This window comes from Electrona antarctica (genome assembly GCF_951216825.1).
Source record: "Electrona antarctica genome assembly, chromosome: 16".
NCBI lineage: Eukaryota > Metazoa > Chordata > Actinopteri > Myctophiformes > Myctophidae > Electrona > Electrona antarctica.
The window spans coordinates 177,867-202,500 of NC_136797.1; the positions used below are offsets into that span (position 1 = coordinate 177,867).

Consider the following 24,634-nt stretch of genomic DNA (forward strand, 5'->3'; position numbering starts at 1 on the left):
TTAATAGCTCCCACAGTCAGGATTTAGAAAACATGTTTTAAATTTCGACGTCAGGCCTACATGGGTTAAAGATCTCCATGTAAGTTCTGTGAATATTCAAAGACCTCCATGTAAGTTCTGTGAAGACAACAAGATGGTCACACATTTCACTGGAACAGCACCAGGCTGGAGTGACCCAGTGTGAGTGGCCCAGATTTTGGGTTTTGGAACCAACTAATAATTCTTATGATTACAAAAGTTTCTTAGGGTTAGGGTTACGTTAGGGTGTTTCTTACCTAAGCCAGTAGTCAGCTTGAGTTCAGAGTGCATTCTGGGAGCTCTTTGCAGGTGAGAAGTGTTCTCTGCCAGGACCTGTTAGAGATTGTTACATGTTAGTTTTATTTAAGTGTTCTCTGCCAGGACCTGTTAGAGATGTTAGTTTTATTTAAGTGTTCTCTGCCAGGACCTGTCAGAGATGTTAGTTTTATTTATTCGCACAATAAAAACCGTACAAAAAGATAACATCAATAAAAGAGAAAAATATGTGCAGGTGAAAAAAGGAACCCACAAAGAGTAACACTAACCCTCTGGTTAACTAGGTTAGTGTTAGCTAACACTAACCCTCTGGTTAACTAGGTTTGTTAGCTAACACTAACCCTCTGGTTAACCAGGTTAGTGTTCCTCTGGTTAACTAGGTTAGTGTTAGCTAACACTAACCCTCTGGTTAAACAGGTTAGTGTTCCTCTGGTTAACTAGGTTAGTGTTAGCTAACACTAACCCTCTGGTTAACCAGGTTAGTGTTCCTCTGGTTAACTAGGTTAGTGTTAGCTAACACTAACCCTCTGGTTAAACAGGTTAGTGTTCCTCTGGTTAACTAGGTTAGTGTTATACCTGGTTCACACCAACGATAAACACATAATAAGTAGACAAAGTAATTAAACATATAGGTATGGAAAACAACAAATACAACAAATACACATGTGTGTGCGTGTGTGTGCGTGCGTGTGTGTGCGTGCGTGTGTGTGCATGTGGGTACAGGGTATAAAGGGTATAAAGCTTACCTGCTGCCAGGAGGCGGAGCCGAAGATGCTGGACGTGAAGGCGAGGGATTTGGGCGAAACGGGAGACGAGGTGATCTGGTCGCCCGACGGTCGTCTACGACGATGTCCCGACGTAGCGGCGTGAGGATGGAGCCACGGGCCAATAGAATCAGGGCTGGACACACTGAGGGGGCGTGTCTCCTCCTTGGGGGGGGGGGGGGGGGGGGGAGGGGGGGGGCACAGCACAGTCATCCAAATATTACAATTTAAGCATTTATCAGACGATAAATCTAAAATATAGATACAATTAAGCTGTCATTTATCAGACGTTCTGAATCACAATGCTGTGAAAAATCTGAAATCAGAACCTCGGATGTCTGATCAGCACAACGGACAGAGACACGGTTTCAGCACAACGGACAGAGACAGGTTTTCAGCACAACGGACAGAGACACGGTTTCAGCACAACGGACAGAGACACGGTTTCAGCACAACGGACAGAGACAGGTTTTCGGCACAACGGACAGAGACACGGTTACGGCACAACGGACAGAGACACGGTTTCAGCACAACGGACAGAGACAGAGACACGGTTTCAGCACAACGGACAGAGACAGAGACACGGTTTCAGCACAACGGACAGAGACACGGTTTCAGCACAACGGACAGAGAGAGAAGATTGTAGTCTACGCAGCGAGAAGGTTCCATGAGCAAGGCATGACCATATATGGAGCTGTGATGTCACGAGGCGTGACCATATATGGAGGTGTGATGTCACGAGGCGTGACCATATATGTAGGCGTGACTGGAGGTGTGTGTGTGTGTGTGTGTGTGTGTGTGTCATACTTTAGGTGATGTCTTCATTAAGTCTGTCTGCAGAGCAAGAAGAAAACATGGAAGACACAAAACAAAGTATTATAATTCACCTTCAGGGTGATTAACACTTTGACCGCCATAAACCGCCACACCACATTTATTCCATTGTCTTTCCACACGTAATAAAACGCTAAACCCGCTATTTGTTTAGTGTTTAATTGGCCGTTGGTAGATGATTATTATGATTATTATGGAAATACGTCTTTGTCGCGGACATCGTGACAAGGCTGACGCGTTATGACGACGTAACCGGAAATCACAATTTACAATTTACAATTTAGGCATTTAGCAGACGCTCTTAATCCAGAGCGATTTACATTAGGCAAGAACAAAAGTATGGGAATACATCACATATATAAAATGCATTTATCAAGAAACATGCGTAAGCTAAGAACGTAACTAGAACATATCTATATAATGACACTATACATATTAAATATACATATATACTATACTATGCTATACATATGTACTATGATGTGCTATGACTACATACAATGCAATTATTGTGCTGTCTACATGACATGCTATAAGTCTGTTTCAAATGCTATCTAAGTCTAAAAAGTGCTATCTAAGGGGGTAGGATAAGTGCTATGGGCCAAAATATAATAAAATAATATAAATAAAATAAATCAAATAAATCAAAATATAACTCGCTTGCAAGGGCTTCTGGGAAACTGAGTCCAATGCAAAGTGAACGAGGGGGTGTGGACAATCTTAGCTCGCTTTGCTCTTTTTCTGTGAGGCGGATCACGGAATTATTTTACATTCCCTAGCTGTGTAGATTCCTTGTAAATTAAGAAATGCAGATGTTTAACAATAATTTAAGTCTTGAGAAAAAGTATCATACTTCTAAATATTGTTAAAATGTATCGTTACAGCCCTAATCTTTAACAATAATTATCACTTACTTCTACTAAATATTGTTAAAATGTATCGTTACAGCCCTAATCTTTAATAATAAGTATCACTTACTTCTACTAAATATTGTTAAAATGTATCGTTACAGCCCTAATCTTTAATAATAAGTATCACTTACTTCTACTAAATCTTGTTAAAATGTATCGTTACAGCCCTAATCTTTAACTGGTTCCGCACCGGCCCGGAACTGTTTGTCGGCCATTTTAGGAGTTTTTTCAAAAACGTCTGGCACTGGCGCGCTAGCGGCCACTACAGCACTGGCGCTGATGTAGTTAATAATAAGTATCACTTACTTCTACAGAGCCGATCTTTTTTCCTCGCATCGGCAGCGACGACTTCCTGATGTAGATGGGGTCGGAGGTCATCAGGGGCGTGAACGTCACGAGGGGGGCGCGGTCAGGAGGCAGAGTCTCGTCGTCACTGTCGTTCACTGTCGACCTATTCTTAATCTGCCCGGTAACACACCGACCAATCAGTGATTAATACTCATTAATCTGCCTGGTAACACACCTATTCAAACCCTGAGGGCATGTTATAGAGGGTAGGCGCATGCATAAAGTGAACGGCAGATCGAGTGGCAGATCGAGTGGCAAAGTTTGATTTTGATTGATTTTGATTTGATTGAAGTGAATTTAATGTTTAATGTTGTTTAAAGTCATTTAATGCAATCAAATAGGACTTTTCTGTGTGGATGTACAGTCTGGGCTGTCTGTGTGGATGTACAGCCTGTCTGTGTGGATGTACAGCCTGTCTGTGTGGATGTACAGCCTGTCTGTGTGGATGTACAGCCTGTCTGTGTGGATGAACAGCCTGTCTGTGTGGATGTACAGCCTGTCTGTGTGGATGTACAGCCTGTCTGTGTGGATGTACAGCCTGTCTGTGTGGATGTACAGCCTGTCTGTGTGGATGTACAGTCTGTCTGTGTGGATGTACAGTCTGTCTGTGTCTAGTAGGGTACTAGGGCACTAGGGTAGTAGGGTACTAGGGTAGTAGGGCACTAGGGTAGTAGGGTACTAGGGTACTAGGGTAGTAGGGTACTAGGGTACTAGGGTACTAGGGTAGTAGGGTACTAGGCTACTAGGGTACTAGGGTAGTAGGGTAGTAGGGTACTAGGGCAGTAAGGTACTAGGGTACTAGGGTACTAGGGTAGTAGGGTACTAGGGCACTAGGGTACTAGGGTACTAGGGTAGTAGGGTACTAGGCTACTAGGGTACTAGGGTAGTAGGGTAGTAGGGTACTAGGGCAGTAAGGTACTAGGGTACTAGGCTACTAGGGTAGTAGGGTACTAGGGTAGTAAGGTACTAGGGTACTAGGGCACTAGGGTAGTAGTGTAGTAGGGTACTAGGGTTCTAGGGCACTAGGGTAGTAGGGTACTAGGGCACTAGGGTACTAGGGTAGTAGTGTAGTAGGGTACTAGGGTACTAGGGTACTAGGGTAGTAGGGTACTAGGGCACTAGGGTACTAGGGTACTAGGGTAGTAGGGTACTAGGGTAGTAGGGTAGTAGTGTAGTAGGGTACTAGGGTACTAGGGTACTAGGGTAGAAAGGGGTACTAGCCTCAGGGTCAGGGTTAGCAGGTCTGTATCCAAATCCTGAAGGAAGGTTCTTGTCGTCCTCGCAGCCTTTAGCTCCCGGACTGAAATGCATCTCCACGTGAAACCTCTCCTCTGAGCTGGGGTCCTAAAAATATAGAAATACAATATATATGCACCTACCATGAACCATCAGTCCTAGAATATACACCTACCATCAGTAACTATATATATATATATATATATATATATATATATATATGGTAGTATTATTAGTACCTTATTAGGGTCTTCATACAGCATGATCACTATCTGGGTCATGTAGTTGAGCTCGCTGACCACCTGGAGGTATTCCATGGCTCTGCTCCACTGTTCATCTCTGCTCTCCTGGAAGAGAACAATATATGGTTATTTACTATGAAAACCTGCATCGCCCGCCCGCCTGCTAGCTAACAACTGAAATGAAATAAGCATGGCCAGCATGGCCAGCCAGCCAGTCAGCAGCAAGAGGTCTATGGATGCTAGCGGCGGACGCTGTTTCTACAATGAGAGGTCTATGGAAACATAGAACTTAGTAACATAGAACTTACATCACATAGAACTCTGTATCGTAGAATGGACAACATAGAGTGAACTTACATCACATAGAACTCCGTATCGTAGAATGGACAACATAGAGTGAACTTACATCACATAGAACTCCGTATCGTAGAATGGACAACATAGAGTGAATGTGGAAATATCCAGGATATTGGGATGTGTTAATGGTTAATAAATATGTTGTGGAATAACAGTAACATGCACCTAAGCTCAAAACTGCCCAGACCCCTGGCAGTTGCTGGAGGAACGAGATAAGAGTGTGAATTACGACACCATGCGGGGGTAGTAATGTTGCCCCACTGCCGGTGAAGAACAACAGATCAACATGTCCCAATGACTGTGTTTAACTATAAAACATTATGCCTGCATTTATCTAAAGGTGGATATGTAATCCCAGTGCCTAAAAGGAATGTAAATGATTAATGTGTTAAACCCTAAACTCTCATAAACCAGTTGAGAGTAGCTATAGTGGGAGAATAGACCATTCCACCAGCCCATGTAATCACCATACACTCATGGTTCCAGTGAGTGACTTCCTGATCACAGTCAACAGCCAATGGCTTGTACCCTCAAACCAAAGGAGGGGCTTAGCCATTGGCAGACTTAAGGAGCGTGTAGGGAAATAGAGACTCAGATTCTAGTGCAACCAACTAAGATGAGTCCAGCCTCGTGCCAACGTACGATGATCCAACACAGTTCACATTGACCAATGGTATGTTAATGCAAACTATTAATAATCAATGAATAATGTGTTATCCATGTGTTGTAAACCTGCCTGTAATTGACGAGTGTATTATGTATATTTCTGTCTCATTCATGCAGGTTATTTACCTAACCAATCACCAACTAACCGAACCCTAAATGCTAGTTCATGTGTTAAATGTATGTTTGTGTTAAAATGACAATAAAACTATAAAAGACACTTGAGTTATGTTAATTTAGGCTGGAGGTTCGAGTAAAGACGAAACTCTTTGTGTAGCTAATTTTCCTTCCAGAGGGAGTAGCCAAAACGATATGTTATCAACTTAGCAAAGAAATCGTAAATAGCTATAAATCTGGACAGTGAACTTACATCACATAGAACTCCGTATCGTAGAATGGACAACAGTGAGTGAACGTGACTCTCGCTGGTGAAGTACAGCCTGGTCCTCACGTGACGCTCTGGTGACATCACGCCTCGGGAGTATCTGATTGGAGGAGACATCACAGGAAAACTCACAGTGTGGCAGAGCCTAACAGGGTTACCCTAACAGGCTTAACCTAACAGGGTTAACCTAGCAGAGCCTAACAGGGTTAACCTAACAGGCTTAACCTAGCAGGGTTACCCTAACAGGCTTAACCTAGCAGAGCCTAACAGGGTTAACCTAACAGGCTTAACCTAGCAGGGTTACCCTAACAGGCTTAACCTAGCAGAGCCTAACAGGGTTAACCTAACAGGCTTAACCTAACAGGGTTACCCTAACAGGCTTAACCTAGCAGAGCCTAACAGGGTTACCCTAACAGGCTTAACCTAACAGGGTTACCCTAACAGGCTTAACCTAGCAGAGCCTAACAGGGTTACCCTAACAGGCTTACCCTAACAGGCTTAACCTAGCAGAGCCTAACAGGGTTACCCTAACAGGCTTAACCTAACAGGGTTACCCTAACAGGCTTAACCTAGCAGAGCCTAACAGGGTTACCCTAACAGGCTTAACCTAACAGGGTTACCCTAACAGGCTTAACCTAACAGGGTTACCCTAACAGGCTTAACCTAACAGGGTTACCCTAACAGGCTTAACCTAGCAGAGCCTAACAGGGTTACCCTAACAGGCTTAACCTAACAGGGTTACCCTAACAGGCTTAACCTAGCAGAGCCTAACAGGCTTAACCTAACAGGGTTACCCTAACAGGCTTAACCTAGCAGAGCCTAACAGGGTTACCCTAACAGGCTTAACCTAACAGGGTTACCCTAACAGGCTTAACCTAGCAGAGCCTAACAGGGTTACCCTAACAGGCTTAACCTAACAGGGTTACCCTAACAGGCTTAACCTAGCAGAGCCTAACAGGGTTAACCTAACAGGCTTAACCTAACAGGGTTACCCTAACAGGCTTAACCTAGCAGAGCCTAACAGGGTTACCCTAACAGGCTTAACCTAACAGGGTTACCCTAACAGGCTTAACCTAGCAGAGCCTAACAGGGTTAACCTAACAGGGTTAACCTAGCAGGGTTACCCTAACAGGCTTAACCTAGCAGAGCCTAACAGGGTTAACCTAACAGGGTTAACCTAACAGGGTTACCCTAACAGGCTTAACCTAGCAGAGCCTAACAGGGTTAACCTAACAGGCTTAACCTAACAGGGTTACCCTAACAGGCTTAACCTAGCAGAGCCTAACAGGGTTAACCTAACAGGGTTAACCTAGCAGAGCCTAACAGGGTTAACCACTCACGGTCGCAGGAGACAAGGTGGAAAACAGCTCCACAGCTGTTTTAAACTTTGAAACTCTGCATACACACACAGGTAGAGAAACACACTCTGTTCTTTTTGCACTTATTCTTTTCTAACACCTTAAAACTGTCTCTTTCATTCTCACTACTTTTGTATCACTCTGCCTTTCTGTGTTGTTTTGTTATAGCTTGTTTCTGTTTGTCTGCATTGTATCTTGTTTTTTTCTCTGTTCTGTCTTTCTTACTCTGTGGGTACTTAAGGCCTGGTGGGAGCTTCTTTTTGATCTGAATTTTGAATCAGCCATCAGGGAGAACAGATAGACCACTCACTGAGTGCTATATCTGAAACCCCCTGCTGGTGAGATCAAGGCTTAAATTTAAGCCTCACGCAGTATATATCTGCCCTCAAATCACTGACTCTCTCACTCACGGTCGCAGGAGACAAGGTGGAAAACAGCTCCACAGCTGTTCTAAACTTTGAAACTCTGCATACACACACAGGTAGAGAAACACACTCCGTTCCTTTTTGCACTTATTCTTTTCTAACACCTATAAACTATCCATTAAAGCTACCCCTCTACTCTTCAACCATCTCTGCTCTTGGTTCTTTTACTTCCTCCCTATCTTCTATACATACTGCCCTGTTAGTACACGCGTGAATGAACCTTGATCCGTAGCTCACACCGGCTGACCAACGACCACTTTAGCCTGGTGCCCAAGCCAAAGACCCGGACATCCAGACACATCTAACGAAGGAGGCAGCCTCCCAGGGTTTTGTATCAATCTTCTTCTTCTTCTTCTTCTTCTTCTTCTTCTTATTATTATTATTAGTATTAGTATTATTACGTGTATTTCTTATTTTTTATTTTTGTGTTTGTGTTTTCCCACCATCCCTATCCTTCCCTTTTCATGTCGCCCTAGACACTACTTCCCCCACCACAGAAATCCCTCAAATCTCATATACCCAGCTCGCTCACCCAGTCACCACATTGTGGTGGAGGGAGGCCTTTGGAACTGCCATGCAGCTACCAAAGAGGAAATGCCTGAATTTATCTCAGCCCACGCCACCCTCAAGTCTCTGCATTTCCTTGCTCTAACCGAAACCTGGATTACCCCTGATAACACTGCTACCCCCGCCGCCCTCTCTGTTTCACACAAATTCACACACACCCCTCGCTCAACAGGTAGGGGGGGTGGTACAGGGATACTCATGTCCCCGAAATGGAATTTCCGTCTCTTAAATCTCTCTCACCTTTCTCTCACCACATGTGAATTTCATGCTATCTCAATATCACAACCAGTCCCCCTCACCCTCATTGTGCTCTATCGCCCCCCAGGAATCCTTGGGAACTTCCTGGAAGAACTAGACTCTCTGATCAGCTCGTTCCCGGAGGATGGCACCCCCCTGATTCTACTGGGTGACTTTAACCTACCTACGGCAGAGAAGTATCTTCCCGTTACGTCCCTCCTATCCTCGTTTGACCTCTCCCTTTCTCCCTCCCCTCCCACTCACAAGGCTGGTAATGTTTTGGACCTCGTGTTCTGCAGAGCCTGCTCCCCCTCCACGCTCTCTGTTACTCCCTTAATTAGGTCTGACCACCACTTCATAAACTTCTCCCTCTCTCTCTCTACTCTCCCACCTAAACCTACTCACCCTCCGACCGTCACCACCCGACGCAATCTCAAGTCCCTAAACCCCTCCTCCCTCTCATCCTCTATTCTCTCCTCTCTACCCTCCCTGGAGTCCTTCCTCTCTCTCTCACCTGACTCCGCAACCACATCCTTCCTCTCCTCTATCTCATCTGCATTTGACCAACACTGCCCTCTCTCGACCAGGCCAGCTCGCTCATCCCCACCGGTCCCCTGGTTATCTGAAACCCTCAGATCTGAACAAACACCTCTCAGGGCAGCTGAAAGGAAGTGGCACAAGACAAAGCTACCAGATGATCTCTCCCACTTTCACTCACTCCTCTCTGCTTTCTCCCTCTCACTAACCACTGCTAAAACCTCCTTCTACTACACCAAAATCCAATCCTGCACCTCTAACCCAAGGAAACTCTTCTCCACTTTCTCCTCCCTCCATAAACCCCCTCACCCCACTCAACCCTCATCCCTCACCGCGGAGGCCTTTGCCACCTACTTCGAAAAGAAGGTTGATGATATCAGTAGCTCCTTTACCCCCCTCCCCCATAAAGAAGCACTCGACTCAACCAATGCTAACCATAACATACCATGCATGTCCTCCTTCTCTCCTCTATCCCCAGACGAGGTCCTGAAACTAGTCACATCCACTAGACCTACCACCTGTCCTCTCGACCCCGCCCCGTCTCCAATCTTCCAGACCATCGCACCTGACCTGCTCCCCTTCATCACCTCCATTATCAACACCTCAGTAACCTCAGGCTGCGTCCCATCTGCCTTCAAATCAGCCAGGGTATCACCACTCCTCAAAAAAACAACTCTTGACCCCTCAGATGTCAAGAACTACAGACCGGTATCACTCCTTTCCTTTCTTTCCAAAACCCTTGAACGTGTTGTCTCTAACCAGCTTTCTCTCCATCTCTCACAGAACAACCTGCTGGATCCCAACCAGTCAGGATTCAAGAAGGCACACTCCACGGAAACTGCACTCCTCGCAGTCACAGAAGCACTACATGCTTCCCAGGCTGCTTCCCACTCTGCAGTCCTGATTCTCCTAGACCTATCGGCGGCATTTGACACAGTGAACCACCAGCTGCTCCTAGGCACCCTAGCTGATCTAGGCATCAGCGGGACGGCGCTGAAGTGGTTCTCCTCCTACCTCTCTGACCGGACTTACCAGGTTTCTTGGAAAGGTTTGCTATCATCCCCCTGCACCCTCCAAACTGGGGTCCCACAGGGATCTGTACTTGGTCCCCTCCTCTTCTCACTGTACACTAAATCCCTTGGCACCATCATCTCTGCTCACAATATATCCTATCACTGCTATGCCGATGACACACAACTGTTTCTATCCTTCCCCCCCTCTGCCACCCAGGTAGAAGAGCGCATCACTGCATGCCTGGCTGACATCTCACAGTGGATGTCTTCCAACCACCTCAAGCTGAACCCAGACAAGACTGAGCTGCTGTTCTTCCCAGCTAAGTCCTGCCCTATGCGGGAGCTAACTATCTCCGTAGACAACGCCCTGGTAAAGTCTGTCCCGACAGCCAGGAACCTTGGTGTTGTCCTGGACAGTCAGCTCTCGTTCAAAACACACATCACAGCTGTCACTAGATCCTGTAGGTTTACACTCTACAACATACGACGAATTAGACCGTTCCTCACCCAGGAGTCAGCCCAGCTCCTAATCCAGACAACAGTCTTGTCAAAACTTGACTATTGTAACTCCCTCCTTACTGGCCTACCGGCATGTGCACTTAAGCCCCTCCAACTGATCCAAAATGCCGCAGCCCGCTTGGTCTTCAACCAGCCAAAATTCTCACACGTCACCCCCCTTCTCCGCTCCCTCCATTGGCTCCCGGTTGCTGCCCGCACAGAATACAAAACTCTGATGCTGGCATTCAAAGCAACCAAAGGCATGGCCCCCCATATCTCACAAGTATGATCGTACCCTACAAACCCTCCCGCGCACTCAGATCAGCCAACGCAGGGAAGCTGGAGGTACCTTCACTAAAAACGCCGGGACAACGCACCACACGTCCCAAACTCTTCTCCCTTCTGGCTCCAAAACTATGGAATGCACTTCCCATCACAGTCAGAACTGCAGCCTCACTCCCAATCTTCCGCCGTAGTCTGAAAACCCACCTCTTCAGACTCCACCATGGCCCGTAGCACATGCCCTAGCCTAGCCCCTTAGATAGCACATTATGTAGACTTAGATAGTATTTTAAACAGACTTATAGCTTGTTACGTAGACAGCTCTAGAATTGCACTTTATGTAGTCATAGCACTTTATAGTACACATGTATAATATATTATATAGTATAGTATGTATAGTTAACATAGATACTCCACTGTTACGTTCTTAGTTTACGCATGATTCATGATAACTACTTTTTATATATGTGATGTATAAATGCTGCTGTGACGACGATGATGATGATGAAGAATAAGCGCACGTCGTCGTCGCGGTTAAATCCGTCTTTATATAATTGGCTCAGTTATCAAACCATGACATTGTTGTCAGAAGCTCAAATATTGATTCAGATTGTAAGTTTAGTGCAATTCTTAAGACAAAGACAGAGTTTGCAAACTAAAGTAGCAAACACAACACCAGCACCATAACAAACGTCCTGAGACCTGAGGTATTTTTTTTCTCCCCGAGTTCTGTCGGTAAGGCTCAAGGCTTTTGTCGCATGATAGCGCAGCTGATTCCAGGCATCACATTAGGGCTAAAAGGTACCACTGTACATAGCAATAATAATAATAACTATTATTATTATTAATAGACCATAGTATTAATTAACAGGTTACATGCAGGCATCACTTTAGGGGTAAAAAGGTACCTTTGCACATAATAATAATAATAATAATAATAATAAAAAACCATAGTATTAATTAACAGGTTGCCATTTCCTTAAGGTTTACAGGTTAAACACTAATTATTCTTATTTTTAAACACTTAACCATAAACATCCCCTCTTTGAATTTAAATGTAAGGCATTTGTACATTATTTGCAATTTAGAGATATGCTGTGTATTACAGCCTTGTGTAACATTACACAACAAACAATATTAATAGTATGACTGCTCTATTATTTAAAGCCTATTCTAAAATTTAAAAAATCACACCCGTGTGAAGTGAGGGGCACTCTTATCATCATTGTACATCATCATGACGTAACATGTCTATTTGCTCAGACACTGATGTAAATTCTCCATTCATTGTCAACAGGAATTTAATGTTTGTGTAAGACAAAAATCTACACTTAGCTGAATATAGGAGGGGCTTGCGCCCCTCAAAAATAAGGGGACTTCCCTCAAGTCAGACCACTCGTTAGTCAGACCCATGCTGCGGGTTACAAATCATCGTGGCTTGGGTTAGGTTAGGGTTTAGTGTTAATAATGGTCTGACTAAATTGACCATTTATCATTGGAACACGCACACACTCCTTATCTTTCGTCAGAAGCTTTTACATAACGGCAGCATCGCGGTACAAAGGCACAAATTCAATCCGAAATGTGGATGGCAGAAAATCCACCAAGGACAGCGATCCAAGAATCCACCAAGGACAGCGATCCAAGAATCCAACGTATTGAGGTTTGAAAATCCTCCTTTCAACTGCTTTGCACTGTGAATATTTTCAATCCCATAGTTGGAACGGTGGGGCGTTGCCATAGGAACCGGACCAATGTTAAAAGCTTCCGTAGGACTAAACCATTTAGACGGAGAATACGTTGGGGTACGTATATAGACGGACCTGGGATATGACGCCACCTAGCGTCAATGTCCGTATACATATGTATGTAACCACAGTGTTCTTTTTTTTTTTTTTTAAGATATTTTTTTGCGGCTTACGCCTTTTATTGGTTTTTGAAGGGACAGACAGTAGGCTGACAGGAAACGGGAGAGAGATGGGGGAAGACATGCAGTAAAGGCCGTGTCGGGCTCGGGAGTCGAACCCGCGGCACACTGCGACTGGATTACCAGTCGGGTGCCCAGACGGTTACGCCACCGCCTGGGCAACCACAGTGTTCTTACACAGGATGCAGTTTGTTGACGGTGTGTTAATTAAAGGTTATGTATGTAACCACGGTGTTCTTACACAGGATGCAGTTTGTTGACGGTGTGTTAATTAAAGGTTATGTATGTAACCACGGTGTTCTTACACAGGATGCAGTTTGTTGACGGTGTGTTAATTAAAGGTTATGTATGTAACCACGGTGTTCTTACACAGGATGCAGTTTGTTGACGGTGTGTTAATTAAAGGTTATGTATGTAACCACGGTGTTCTTACACAGGATGCAGTTTGTTGACGGTGTGTTAATTAAAGGTTATGTATGTAACCACGGTGTTCTTACACAGGATGCAGTTTGTTGACGGTGTCATCGTCTTGCGTTCTCTGGAGGTCAGAGCGGATCTTCCGGATCAGAGGAGTGCAGTAGCCTTAAAGGGACAGGACACCCAAAATCACTACAGCCTTATAAGGGTTAAAGTATATAATCTACTTACAACATAATAACAGTGCAGTGGCCCTTAAAGGGTTACATTATATTATATTATTATTACATTATAACATTTACAATTTAGGCATTCATCAGATGCTCTTAATCCAGAGCGAGTTACATTAACAAGAACAAAAATCATGGCAACACATCACATACATAGAAAGTAGTTATCATGAAACTATCCATACATATACTAGTGATATGTTTACATAAAATGCTATAAGTCTACATAAATTGCTGTCTAAGTTACATAAGTTGAGCCTTTGCATACGCCTGTAGGAGGTCGAGGCTAGGGCAAGTGCTACGGAAAGTGCTACGGGCTAAGATGGAATATGAAGAGGTGCGTTTTCAGACTGTGGCGGAAGACTGGGAGTGATTGTAATGGGAAGTGTTGTCCCAGCGTTTTTAGCGAAGGTACTTCCAGCTTCCCTGCGTTGGCTGATCTGAGCACTCGGGAGGGTTTGTCAGGTGCGGTCAGACTTGCAAGATATAGCGGTGCCATACCTTTGGTTGCTGGTCCTTTGGTTGCTTAGTTTGAATGCCAGCAACCAAAGGTATGGCACCGCCTTGCAAGTCTGATCGCACCTTACAAACACTCCCGAGCGCTCAGATGACATAAGATCATTACTAACGCAGTACAGAGGGTGAAAGTGAACACAAGCCTCTCCTCAGCATTACCTACTAATGTTGCTGCTATGAGTTGAACACAAGCCACAAACTATGAGGGGGTGGTACTGAGAGGGGGCGGGACTGATAGGGGGCGGGACTGAGAGGGGGCGGGACTGAGAGGGGGCGGTACTGAGAGGGGGCGGGACTGAGAGGGGGCGGTACTGAGAGGGGGCGGGACTGATAGGGGGCGGGACTGAGAGGGGGCGGGACCGAGAGGGGGCGGGACCGAGAGGGGGCGGTACTGATAGGGGACGGGACTGAGAGGGGGCGGGACTGAGAGGCGGTGGGACTGAGAGGGGGCGGGACTGAGAGGGGGCGGTACTGAGAGGGGGCGGGACTGAGAGGGGGCGGGACTGAGAGGGGGCGGTACTGATAGGGGGCGGGACTGAGAGGGGGCGGGACTGAGAGGCGGTGCCCAAACTCGGGACTGAGAGGCGGTGGGACTGAGAGGGGGCGGGACTGAGAGGGGGGGACTGAGAGGGGGCGGGACTGATAGGGGGCGGGACTGAGAGGGGGCGGGACTGATAGGGGGCGGGACTGAGAGGGGGCGGGACTGAGAGGGGGCGGGACTGAGAGGGGGCGGGACTGATAGGGGGCGGGACTGAGAGGGGGCGGGACTGATAGGGGGTTGGACTGAGAAGGGGTGGGACTGAGAGGGGGCGGGACTGAGAGGGGGCGGGACTGAGAGTGGGCGGGACTGAGAGGGGGCGGTACTGATAGGGGGCGGGACTGAGAGGGGGCGGGACTGAGAGGGGGCGGGACTGAGATGGGGCGGGACTGAGAGGGGGCGGGACTGATAGGGGGTGGGACTGAGAGGGGGCGGGACTGAGAGGGGGTGGGACTGAGAGGGGGCGTGACTGATAGGGGGCGGGACTGAGAGGGGGCGGGACTGATAGGGGGTTGGACTGAGAGGGGGCGGGACTGAGAGGGGGCGGGACTGATAGGGGGTTGGACTGAGAAGGGGCGGGACTGAGAGGGGGCGGGACTGAGAGGGGGCGGGACTGAGGGGGTGGGACTACAACACTATAATATCAACATAACGTTAACTACATCATTAACCTTACCTTTAGCGATGTCCAGCTTCTCAGCCTGAGAGATTCCATACTCCTAGAGTAGAACAGGGTTAGGGTTAGGGTTAGGGTTAGGGTTACCCTAACCCTAACCCTGAGAGATTCCATACTCCTAGAGTAGAACAGAAATACACACACATTATTACACATTACAAGTTATAACACATTATAAATTATACTATAACTTATTATTAAATTATAACAGCATTAAAATGGTCAGGAGTGCATTCGCCTTTAGAGATGTCCAGCTTCTCAGCCTGACAGATTCCATACTAAACAGAAATATTAAGTTATACACACAAATCATTAAGTCATGACCAGTGTTGGGCAATATTACTTAGGAGAGTAATACGTTACTTATTACTTGGAATCAAGACTACATATTATATATAATATTACATATTCATCTTAATTTCTAATTCATATTCATTTAGTTGCCAATAATTTTACTGTTGGCCAGTGTTTTGAGACATATTGTTTTTTATTGCTATAAAATGAATGGTAAAAACAAATTCTACATGCATTAAAAAAGTGGCCAGTGATCTTGAAAGTGGCACATTTCAGTGGTGGGTTACAAGGTCACATGGCTTTGGAGAGTTTGGGCAGCAGATCTACACGCTCTCAACATGTCATGCTGCAATGTGCTGTGGGCTTGTAGATTACCAATTTTGATAAACTAGAACGGTCGGGCACTGATCTACTTGGAACGATGCAAGTTGGAAATGAATGCCCCACCCAGATATTATGTCTGTCTCCCTTTTATGCCCATATATGGAGTTCTTTGTAAGGCATGCCCAAATAGGGAGTATATGCAGCCAGCTTGTGGAGTTCTGTCTTCTGTGTCAGGCATGCCCAAATATGGAGTGCTGTGAGGTCAGAACAGGCCAGCTCCATATGGACGCTGGGCATGGGCCTGGTCAAGAGCCCGGGCAGAGGCCTTTTTGGGGCGGTTCTGGACAATTACACACACACACACACACACACACACACACACACACACACACACACACACACACACACACACACACACACACACACACACACACAAACACACACACACACACACACACACTAAGGCTGTCCCCAAACATTCAAGGTTCGAATGTTCGCTCGTTAGGGTTGGCACTCGAATCTTAATTAATGTGATTACACCATTCGTTTATTTTATTTTAATTTTTTTTTATTAAATAAAAAATATTATTATTTTTTCCCTTTTTTTTATTAACTCGAAAATATATCTCGGCGAGAATGCGATATGAGCATGTCAAAAAAAAGTAAGTTTCTAGTGCATTCCTGTCAGAAGTTATGAAGAAATATCTCCTAGTTCTGCTGTCCCGTTCATTTGGTGATTGGCCTGGCTGCAGCTGAGGTGATTGACCTTTCTCACCTTGTTCTGTGAGAACAAAAGAGTTCCATTGAATGGAATGTCTGACGCGTCTCTCACACACACACACACACACACCAGCACACCAGCATGATCGCTAGACAGGGGGAACCGTTCTTAGCAGCCATGATATATTAGCATATGCTCTCTTCAATGCGCTTCTGAGAATAATACACAGGTGGAACAAATAACGAGCAATATACGCTGTCTTAGCTGTTTTTGCGGAGCCACTTGACGGTGTGTGTGTGTGTGTGTGTGTGTGTGTGTGTGTGTGTGTGTGTTGGGAGAGACGAGAGAGATTGATAAAGAGCACTTAGAGCAGGGGAGACGCGCTGCGCTCTGATTAATTAGAAACAAATGGTCCGGATGTTCGCTCGAAAAATCCTGCCGAAGTTCGAGTCCTAAAAAAAGGGCTAAGGTACAGCCTTAACACACACACACACACACACACACACACACAAACACTTGGTGCATTCATAGATAGATAGATAGATAGATAGATAGATAGATAGATAGATAGATAGATAGATAGATAGATAGATAGATAGATAGATATTGGAAAAAATATATATATGCTGCTACAGTACATGTTTGCACTTGAATTTAAAAAAAAGCTGCATTTGATTGGAGGGGGGGAAGTGTTACTGAAACGATGTTGGTGCTTCTTGCACTTCCTTTTTTTTAACTTAAATTTATATCGGTTCATAATATCGGCTATCGGCTTTTTGATTGTCCACTAATCGGTGATCGGATATATCGGTCCATATCGGTCAATCACTAATAATTATATATATATATAGTTGGGTTAAGGTTAGGATTGTGTTACCTGGGGGATAACGATGTCGGCCAGGGCCTTAGGGCCGATTCATACTCCTATTTCACCGCTGTAGTGCCGAAATGATTTTGGCTCGTCAGAAAGTTTCAGTAGCACCGAAGAGCCGACTTTAGTACGGTACCCCCCCTCAAATGACGTCACATTGTAGGCTCTACAGAGCCGAACCGACTTTTATCCGGCTCTAAAATAGTATGATTCGCGCCTTAGACAGTCGGTAGATCTCCATGGTATGAGTCAGTCCCAGGGAGCCGTTGTGTTGTGTTGGGTTAGGGATGGGTTATAGTTGGGTTAGAGTTGGGTTAAGGTTAGGGTTGTGTTAGAGTTGGGTTAAGGTTAGGGTTGTGTTAGAGTTGGGTTAAGGTTAGGGTTGTGTTATAGTTGGGTTAAGGTTAGGGTTGTGTTAGAGTTGGGTTAAGGTTAGGGTTGTGTTGGAGTTGGGTTAAGGTTAGGGTTGTGTTATAGTTGGGTTAAGGTTAGGGTTGTGTTATAGTTGGGTTAAGGTTAGGGTTGTGTTATAGTTGGGTTAAGGTTAGGGTTGTGTTATAGTTGGGTTAAGGTTAGGGTTGTGTTATAGTTGGGTTAAGGTTAGGGTTGTGTTATAGTTGGGTTAAGGTTAGGGTTGTGTTATAGTTGGGTTAAGGTTAGGGTTGTGTTAGAGTTGGGTTAAGGTTAGGGTTGTGTTAGAGTTGGGTTAAGGTTAGGGTTGTGTTATAGTTGGGTTAAGGTTAGGGTTGTGTTAGAGTTGGGTTAAGGTTAGGGTTGTGTTAGAGTTGGGTTAAGGTTAGGGTTGTGTTATAGTTGGGTTAAGGTTAGGGTTGTGTTAGAGTTGGGTTAAGGTTAGGGTTGTGTTAGAGTTGGGTTAAGGTTAGGGTTGTGTTATAGTTGGGTTAAGGTTAGGGTTGTGTTAGAGTTGGGTTAAGGTTAGGGTTGTGTTAGAGTTGGGTTAAGGTTAGGGTTGTGTTAGAGTTGGGTTAAGGTTAGGGTTGTGTTACCTGTGGTATGACTATGTCGGCCAGGGCCTTAGACAGTCGGTAGATCTCCATGGTATGAGTCAGTCCCAGGGAGCCGTTGTGTTGCACGTCGTACTTGATGCAGTCGTAGATGTCGGGGATCTTACTGATGTTGTAGCGTCCGTTCTTCATCCTGAAGTCCTTCTCCAGCTTGGACCATCGCCTGAGCATGAGCTCTAAGGTCTCACTGTGGTACAGCTGGATGTCTGTAATAATGAATAATCAGTTAATTAACATTAATGACATCAGATAATTAACATGAATAACATCAGTTAATTAACATGAATAACATCAGATAATTAACATGAATAACATCAGATAATTAACATGAATAACATCAGATAATTAACATGAATAACATCAGATAATTAACATGAATAACATCAGTTAATTAACATGAATAACATCAGATAATTAACATGAATAACATCAGTGTCAGTATGAGCTCGAACGCCTCGCTGTGGTCCAGCTGGATGTCTGTTACATTAAATACAGGAACATTATCGTACAAGATACGTTCGGGTTGTCCTTCTTGTGTCGTGTTGTGTTAGCATTAGGAAATATCGTACCCGATAAGTTAGGGTCGTCCATCTTGTGTTGTGTTGTGTTAGCATTAGCGTTAGCATTAGGAAATATCGTACCCGATAAGTTAGGGTCGTCCATCTTGTGTCGTGTTGTGTTAGCATTAGCGTTAGCATTAGGAAATATCATACCCGATAAGTTAGGGTCGTCCATCTTGTGTCGTGTCGTGTTGGCGTTAGCATTAGGAACATTATCGTACCAGATAAGTTCGGGTTGTCCATCTTGTGTTGCGTTAGCATTAGCATTAGCGTTAGGAAGTATCGTACCCGATAAGTTAGGGTCGTCCATCTTGTGTCAGAGCTGCAGCGTTGTGTTGTGTTGTGTTAGAGTAAGGGTTCGGTTTAGTGTTAAGATTAGCATTAGCGTTAGAGTTAGCGTTAGGAACATTATCGTACCAGCTAAGCTGGATCGTCCAATCTTGTGTCGTGTTGTGATGTGTTAGCATTAGCGTTAGGAACATTATCGTACCAGCTAAGTTCGGGTTGTCCATCTTGTGTCGGATCTGCAGTGTGAGCTTCTGGATCAGAGAGTAAATCTTGTCGCACGTTTTCACCGGATTCTGGATCATCTGCATGGACTGCACCAGAGAGAGCCCTCTGGTGGGGGCGAGCTGTAATGACAATAACAAATATATACGGATCATCTGCCTCTAGTGGTGGCCAGCTGTAATGACAATAATATATGGTGGGGAGAGGACAGAGTGCCGCCTATATATATATATATGGTAGGGGACACAGCGCCCTCTAGTGGACATACCTTGTCATAGTCCTCTGGGTTATGGTAGGGGACACAGCGCCCTCTAGTGGACATACCTTGTCATAGTTCTCTGGGTTATGGTAGGGGACACAGCGCCCTCTAGTGGACATACCTTGTCATAGTCCTCTGCAGTGAAGTCTCTGTCTCTCTGCATGATGTCGTGCAGTCTGGTTTTAACCCTTTGCTGACAGCTGCTCAGAGAGTCACTGTCGCTGTCCAGGAGACCGTTCATGTTGGCACTCTTTACCATCTGGACCAGGATGGGAGTCAGCTCGCCCTCTAGAGCCAGGAGGCCCTACAATATATAAATACATATAAATACATATAAATACATGTATAAATACATGTATAAATGCATGTATAAATAGACCATCTGGACCAGGATGGGAGTCAGCTCGCCCTCTAGAGCCAGGAGGCCCTAAAATATATAAATACATATAAATACATATAAATACATGTATAAATACATGTATAAATGCATGTATAAATGCATGTATAAATAGACCATCTGGACCAGGATGGGAGTCAGCTCGCCCTCTAGAGCCAGGAGGCCCTACAATATATAAATACATATAAATACATATAAATACATATAAATACATGTATAAATGCATGTATAAATGCATGTATAAATGCATGTATAAATGCATGTATAAATGCATGTATAAATGCATGTATAAATGCATGTATAAATGCATGTATAAATAGACCATCTGGACCAGGATGGGAGTCAGCTCGCCCTCTAGAGCCAGGAGGCCCTACAATATATAAATACATATAAATACATATAAATACATATAAATACATGTATAAATGCATGTATAAATGCATGTATAAATAGACCATCTGGACCAGGATGGGAGTCAGCTCGCCCTCTAGAGCCAGGAGGCCCTAAAATATATAAATACATATAAATACATATAAATACATGTATAAATACATGTATAAATGCATGTATAAATAGACCATCTGGACCAGGATGGGAGTCAGCTCGCCCTCTAGAGCCAGGAGGCCCTAAAATATATAAATACATATAAATACATATAAATACATATAAATACATGTATAAATGCATGTATAAATGCATGTATAAATAGACCATCTGGACCAGGATGGGAGTCAGCTCGCCCTCTAGAGCCAGGAGGCCCTAAAATATATAAATACATATAAATACATATAAATACATATAAATACATGTATAAATGCATGTATAAATGCATGTATAAATAGACCATCTGGACCAGGATGGGAGTCAGCTCGCCCTCTAGAGCCAGGAGGCCCTAAAATATATAAATAAATATAAATACATATAAATACATGTATAAATACATGTATAAATGCATGTATAAATAGACCATCTGGACCAGGATGGGAGTCAGCTCGCCCTCTAGAGCCAGGAGGCCCTAAAATATATAAATACATATAAATACATATAAATACATGTATAAATACATGTATAAATGCATGTATAAATAGACCATCTGGACCAGGATGGGAGTCAGCTCGCCCTCTAGAGCCAGGAGGCCCTACAATATATAAATACATATAAATACATATAAATACATATAAATACATATAAATACATATATAAATACACCATATGGACCAGGATGGTCCATGTGAAGCGAGGAGACCCTAAAGAACACATACAGATGTTCCAACTCTTCACGCTGTCATGATCTTTATTTAACCCAATCTGATATATAGATAGATATACATAGATATAGATACTATAGATAGAAATAGATAGCTCTAATGCGTTGCATTTAGAGCTATGGACCAGAGCTACCCCAGCCTGTGCTCTGGTCCATAGCTCTAATGCGTTGCATTAAGAGCTATGGACCAGAGCTACCCCAGCCTGTGCTCTGGTCCATAGCTCTAATGCGTTGCATTTAGAGCTATGGACCAGAGCTACCCCAGCCTGTGCTCTGGTCCATAGCTCTAATGCGTTGCATTTAGAGCTATGGACCAGAGCTACCCCAGCCTGTGCTCTGGTCCATAGCTCTAATGCGTTGCATTTAGAGCTATGGACCAGAGCTACCCCAGCCTGTGCTCTGGTCCATAGCTCTAATGCGTTGCATTTAGAGCTATGGACCAGAGCTACCCCAGCCTGTGCTCTACACCTATTCCTCTGTGTATCATTCCTCTCATTCAGTGGTTCTCAACCAATGGTCCGGGGACCACCAGTGGTCCTTGAGGGGGTTCCAGGTGGTCCCCATGCAGCTAAATAATGGAGAGTTGGTAACCAAATGAACCCTTATAGATCTTTAACTCTTGAGTGTATAATGAAACCAAGTGGACCCTTATGGGTCCATTTGGTTCCATTTTACACTCTCAAGAGATGAATTATTGTTAAACATCTGCATTACTTAAAGTTAATTTACAAGAAGTCTACACAGTTAGAGGATGTAGAATAATTATTATGTTGATCAACTTTTGCCTGTAATCTCTCTACATGTATAAATACATATATACATGTATAAATACATATACATGTATACACTTTTTACCATGTGAAGCGAGGAGACCCTAAAGAACACATACAGATGTTCCAACTCTTCACGCTGTCATGATCTTTATTTAACCCAATCTGATATATAGATAGATATACATAGATATAGATACTATAGATAGAAATAGATATAGACAGATATAGATAGTAACCTTAGCGAAGGCAGCAGCAGTCATCTGGACACGCCCCTCGTCAGAGGCGTAGATCTTCAGGTCGTGACGGTACGTGCTGTGCAGCCGCAGGAGGCCACACCCCGGGAAGCCTGCGTAGTCACCTGACAATGACATCATCATCATTATTATTATTATTATTAATGATCTACAACTTAGAACTTAGAACTTAGATATAGTTATAATAGAGTGCAGTACCCACCCTGGCCTCCAGGGTAGATATAGATATAATAGAGTGCAGTACCCACCCTGGCCTCCAGGGTAGATATAGTTATAATAGAGTGCAGTACCCACCCTGGCCTCCAGGGTAGATATAGTTATAATAGAGTGCAGTACCCACCCTGGCCTCCAGGGTAGATATAGATATAATAGAGTGCAAAACCCACCCTGGCCTCCAGGGTAGATATAGTTATAATAGAGTGCAGTACCCACCCTGGCCTCCAGGGTAGATATATTTATAATAGAGTGGAGTACCCACCCTGGCCTCCAGGGTAGATATAGTTATAATAGAGTGCAGTACCCACCCTGGCCTCCAGGGTAGATATAGTTATAATAGAGTGCAGTACCCACCCTGGCCTCCAGGGTAGATATAGTTATAATAGAGTGCAGTACCCACCCTGGCCACCAGGGTAGATATAGATATAATAGAGTGCAGTACCCACCCTGGCCTCCAGGGTAGATATAGTTATAATAGAGTGCAGTACCCACCCTGGCCTCCAGGGTAGATATAGATATAATAGAGTGCAGTACCCACCCTGGCCTCCAGGGTAGATATAGTTATAATAGAGTGCAGTACCCACCCTGGCCTCCAGGGTAGATATAGATATAATAGAGTGCAGTACCCACCCTGGCCTCCAGGGTAGATATAGATATAATAGAGTGCAGTACCCACCCTGGCCTCCAGGGTAGATATAGTTATAATAGAGTGCAGTACCCACCCTGGCCTCCAGGGTAGATATAGATATAATAGAGTGCAGTACCCACCCTGGCCTCCAGGGTAGATATAGATATAATAGAGTGCAGTACCCACCCTGGCCTCCAGGGTAGATATAGTTATAATAGAGTGCAGTACCCACCCTGGCCTCCAGGGTAGATATAGATATAATAGAGTGCAGTACCCACCCTGGCCTCCAGGGTAGATATAGTTATAATAGAGTGCAGTACCCACCCTGGCCTCCAGGGTAGATATAGTTATAATAGAGTGCAGTACCCACCCTGGCCTCCAGGGTAGATATAGATATAATAGAGTGCAGTACCCACCCTGGCCTCCAGGGTAGATATAGTTATAATAGAGTGCAGTACCCACCCTGGCCTCCAGGGTAGATATAGATATAATAGGGTGCAGTACCCACCCTGGCCTCCAGGGTAGATATAGATATAATAGAGTGCAGTACCCACCCTGGCCTCCAGGGTAGATATAGTTATAATAGAGTGCAGTACCCACCCTGGCCTCCAGGGTAGATATAGTTATAATAGAGTGCAGTACCCACCCTGGCCTCCAGGGTAGATATAGTTATAATAGAGTGCAGTACCCACCCTGGCCTCCAGGGTAGATATAGTTATAATAGAGTGCAGTACCCACCCTGGCCTCCAGGGTAGATATAGTTATAATAGAGTGCAGTACCCACCCTGGCCTCCAGGGTAGATATAGATATAATAGGGTGCAGTAACCACCCTGGCCTCCAGGGTAGATATAGATATAATAGAGTGCAGTACCCACCCTGGCCTCCAGGGTAGATATAGATATAATAGGGTGCAGTACCCACCCTGGCCACCAGGGTAGATATAGTTATAATAGAGTGCAGTACCCACCCTGGCCTCCAGGGTAGATATAGTTATAATAGAGTGCAGTACCCACCCTGGCCTCCAGGGTAGATATAGTTATAATAGAGTGCAGTACCCACCCTGGCCTCCAGGGTAGATATAGTTATAATAGAGTGCAGTACCCACCCTGGCCTCCAGGGTAGATATAGATATAATAGGGTGCAGTACCCACCCTGGCCACCAGGGTAGATATAGTTATAATAGAGTGCAGTACCCACCCTGGCCTCCAGGGTAGATATAGATATAATAGGGTGCAGTAACCACCCTGGCCTCCAGGGTAGATATAGATATAATAGAGTG

At 44.7% G+C, this 24,634-nt stretch overlaps 1 protein-coding gene across 1 annotated transcript in view; it reads right to left on the reverse strand.

Annotated features, from left to right (window-relative positions):
• Nucleotides 1-24,634, reverse strand: part of LOC306940272 (inositol hexakisphosphate and diphosphoinositol-pentakisphosphate kinase 2-like) — a gene marked incomplete at its 3' end in the record, with an annotated part of 86,720 nt that overhangs the window by 14,078 nt on the left and 48,008 nt on the right. Inside the window, exons 16-28 of the mRNA XM_079525294.1 lie at nt 22,493-22,614; nt 19,941-20,123; nt 19,541-19,682; nt 18,473-18,696; nt 15,256-15,298; nt 13,376-13,460; nt 6,020-6,134; nt 4,627-4,734; nt 4,373-4,495; nt 3,110-3,265; nt 1,866-1,892; nt 1,041-1,223; nt 276-351 (exon numbers count right to left, since the gene is read on the reverse strand). Coding sequence (XP_079381420.1) covers nt 276-351; nt 1,041-1,223; nt 1,866-1,892; nt 3,110-3,265; nt 4,373-4,495; nt 4,627-4,734; nt 6,020-6,134; nt 13,376-13,460; nt 15,256-15,298; nt 18,473-18,696; nt 19,541-19,682; nt 19,941-20,123; nt 22,493-22,614 — 1,587 coding nt within the window. The remainder of the gene's footprint in view (nt 1-275; nt 352-1,040; nt 1,224-1,865; nt 1,893-3,109; nt 3,266-4,372; nt 4,496-4,626; nt 4,735-6,019; nt 6,135-13,375; nt 13,461-15,255; nt 15,299-18,472; nt 18,697-19,540; nt 19,683-19,940; nt 20,124-22,492; nt 22,615-24,634) is intronic.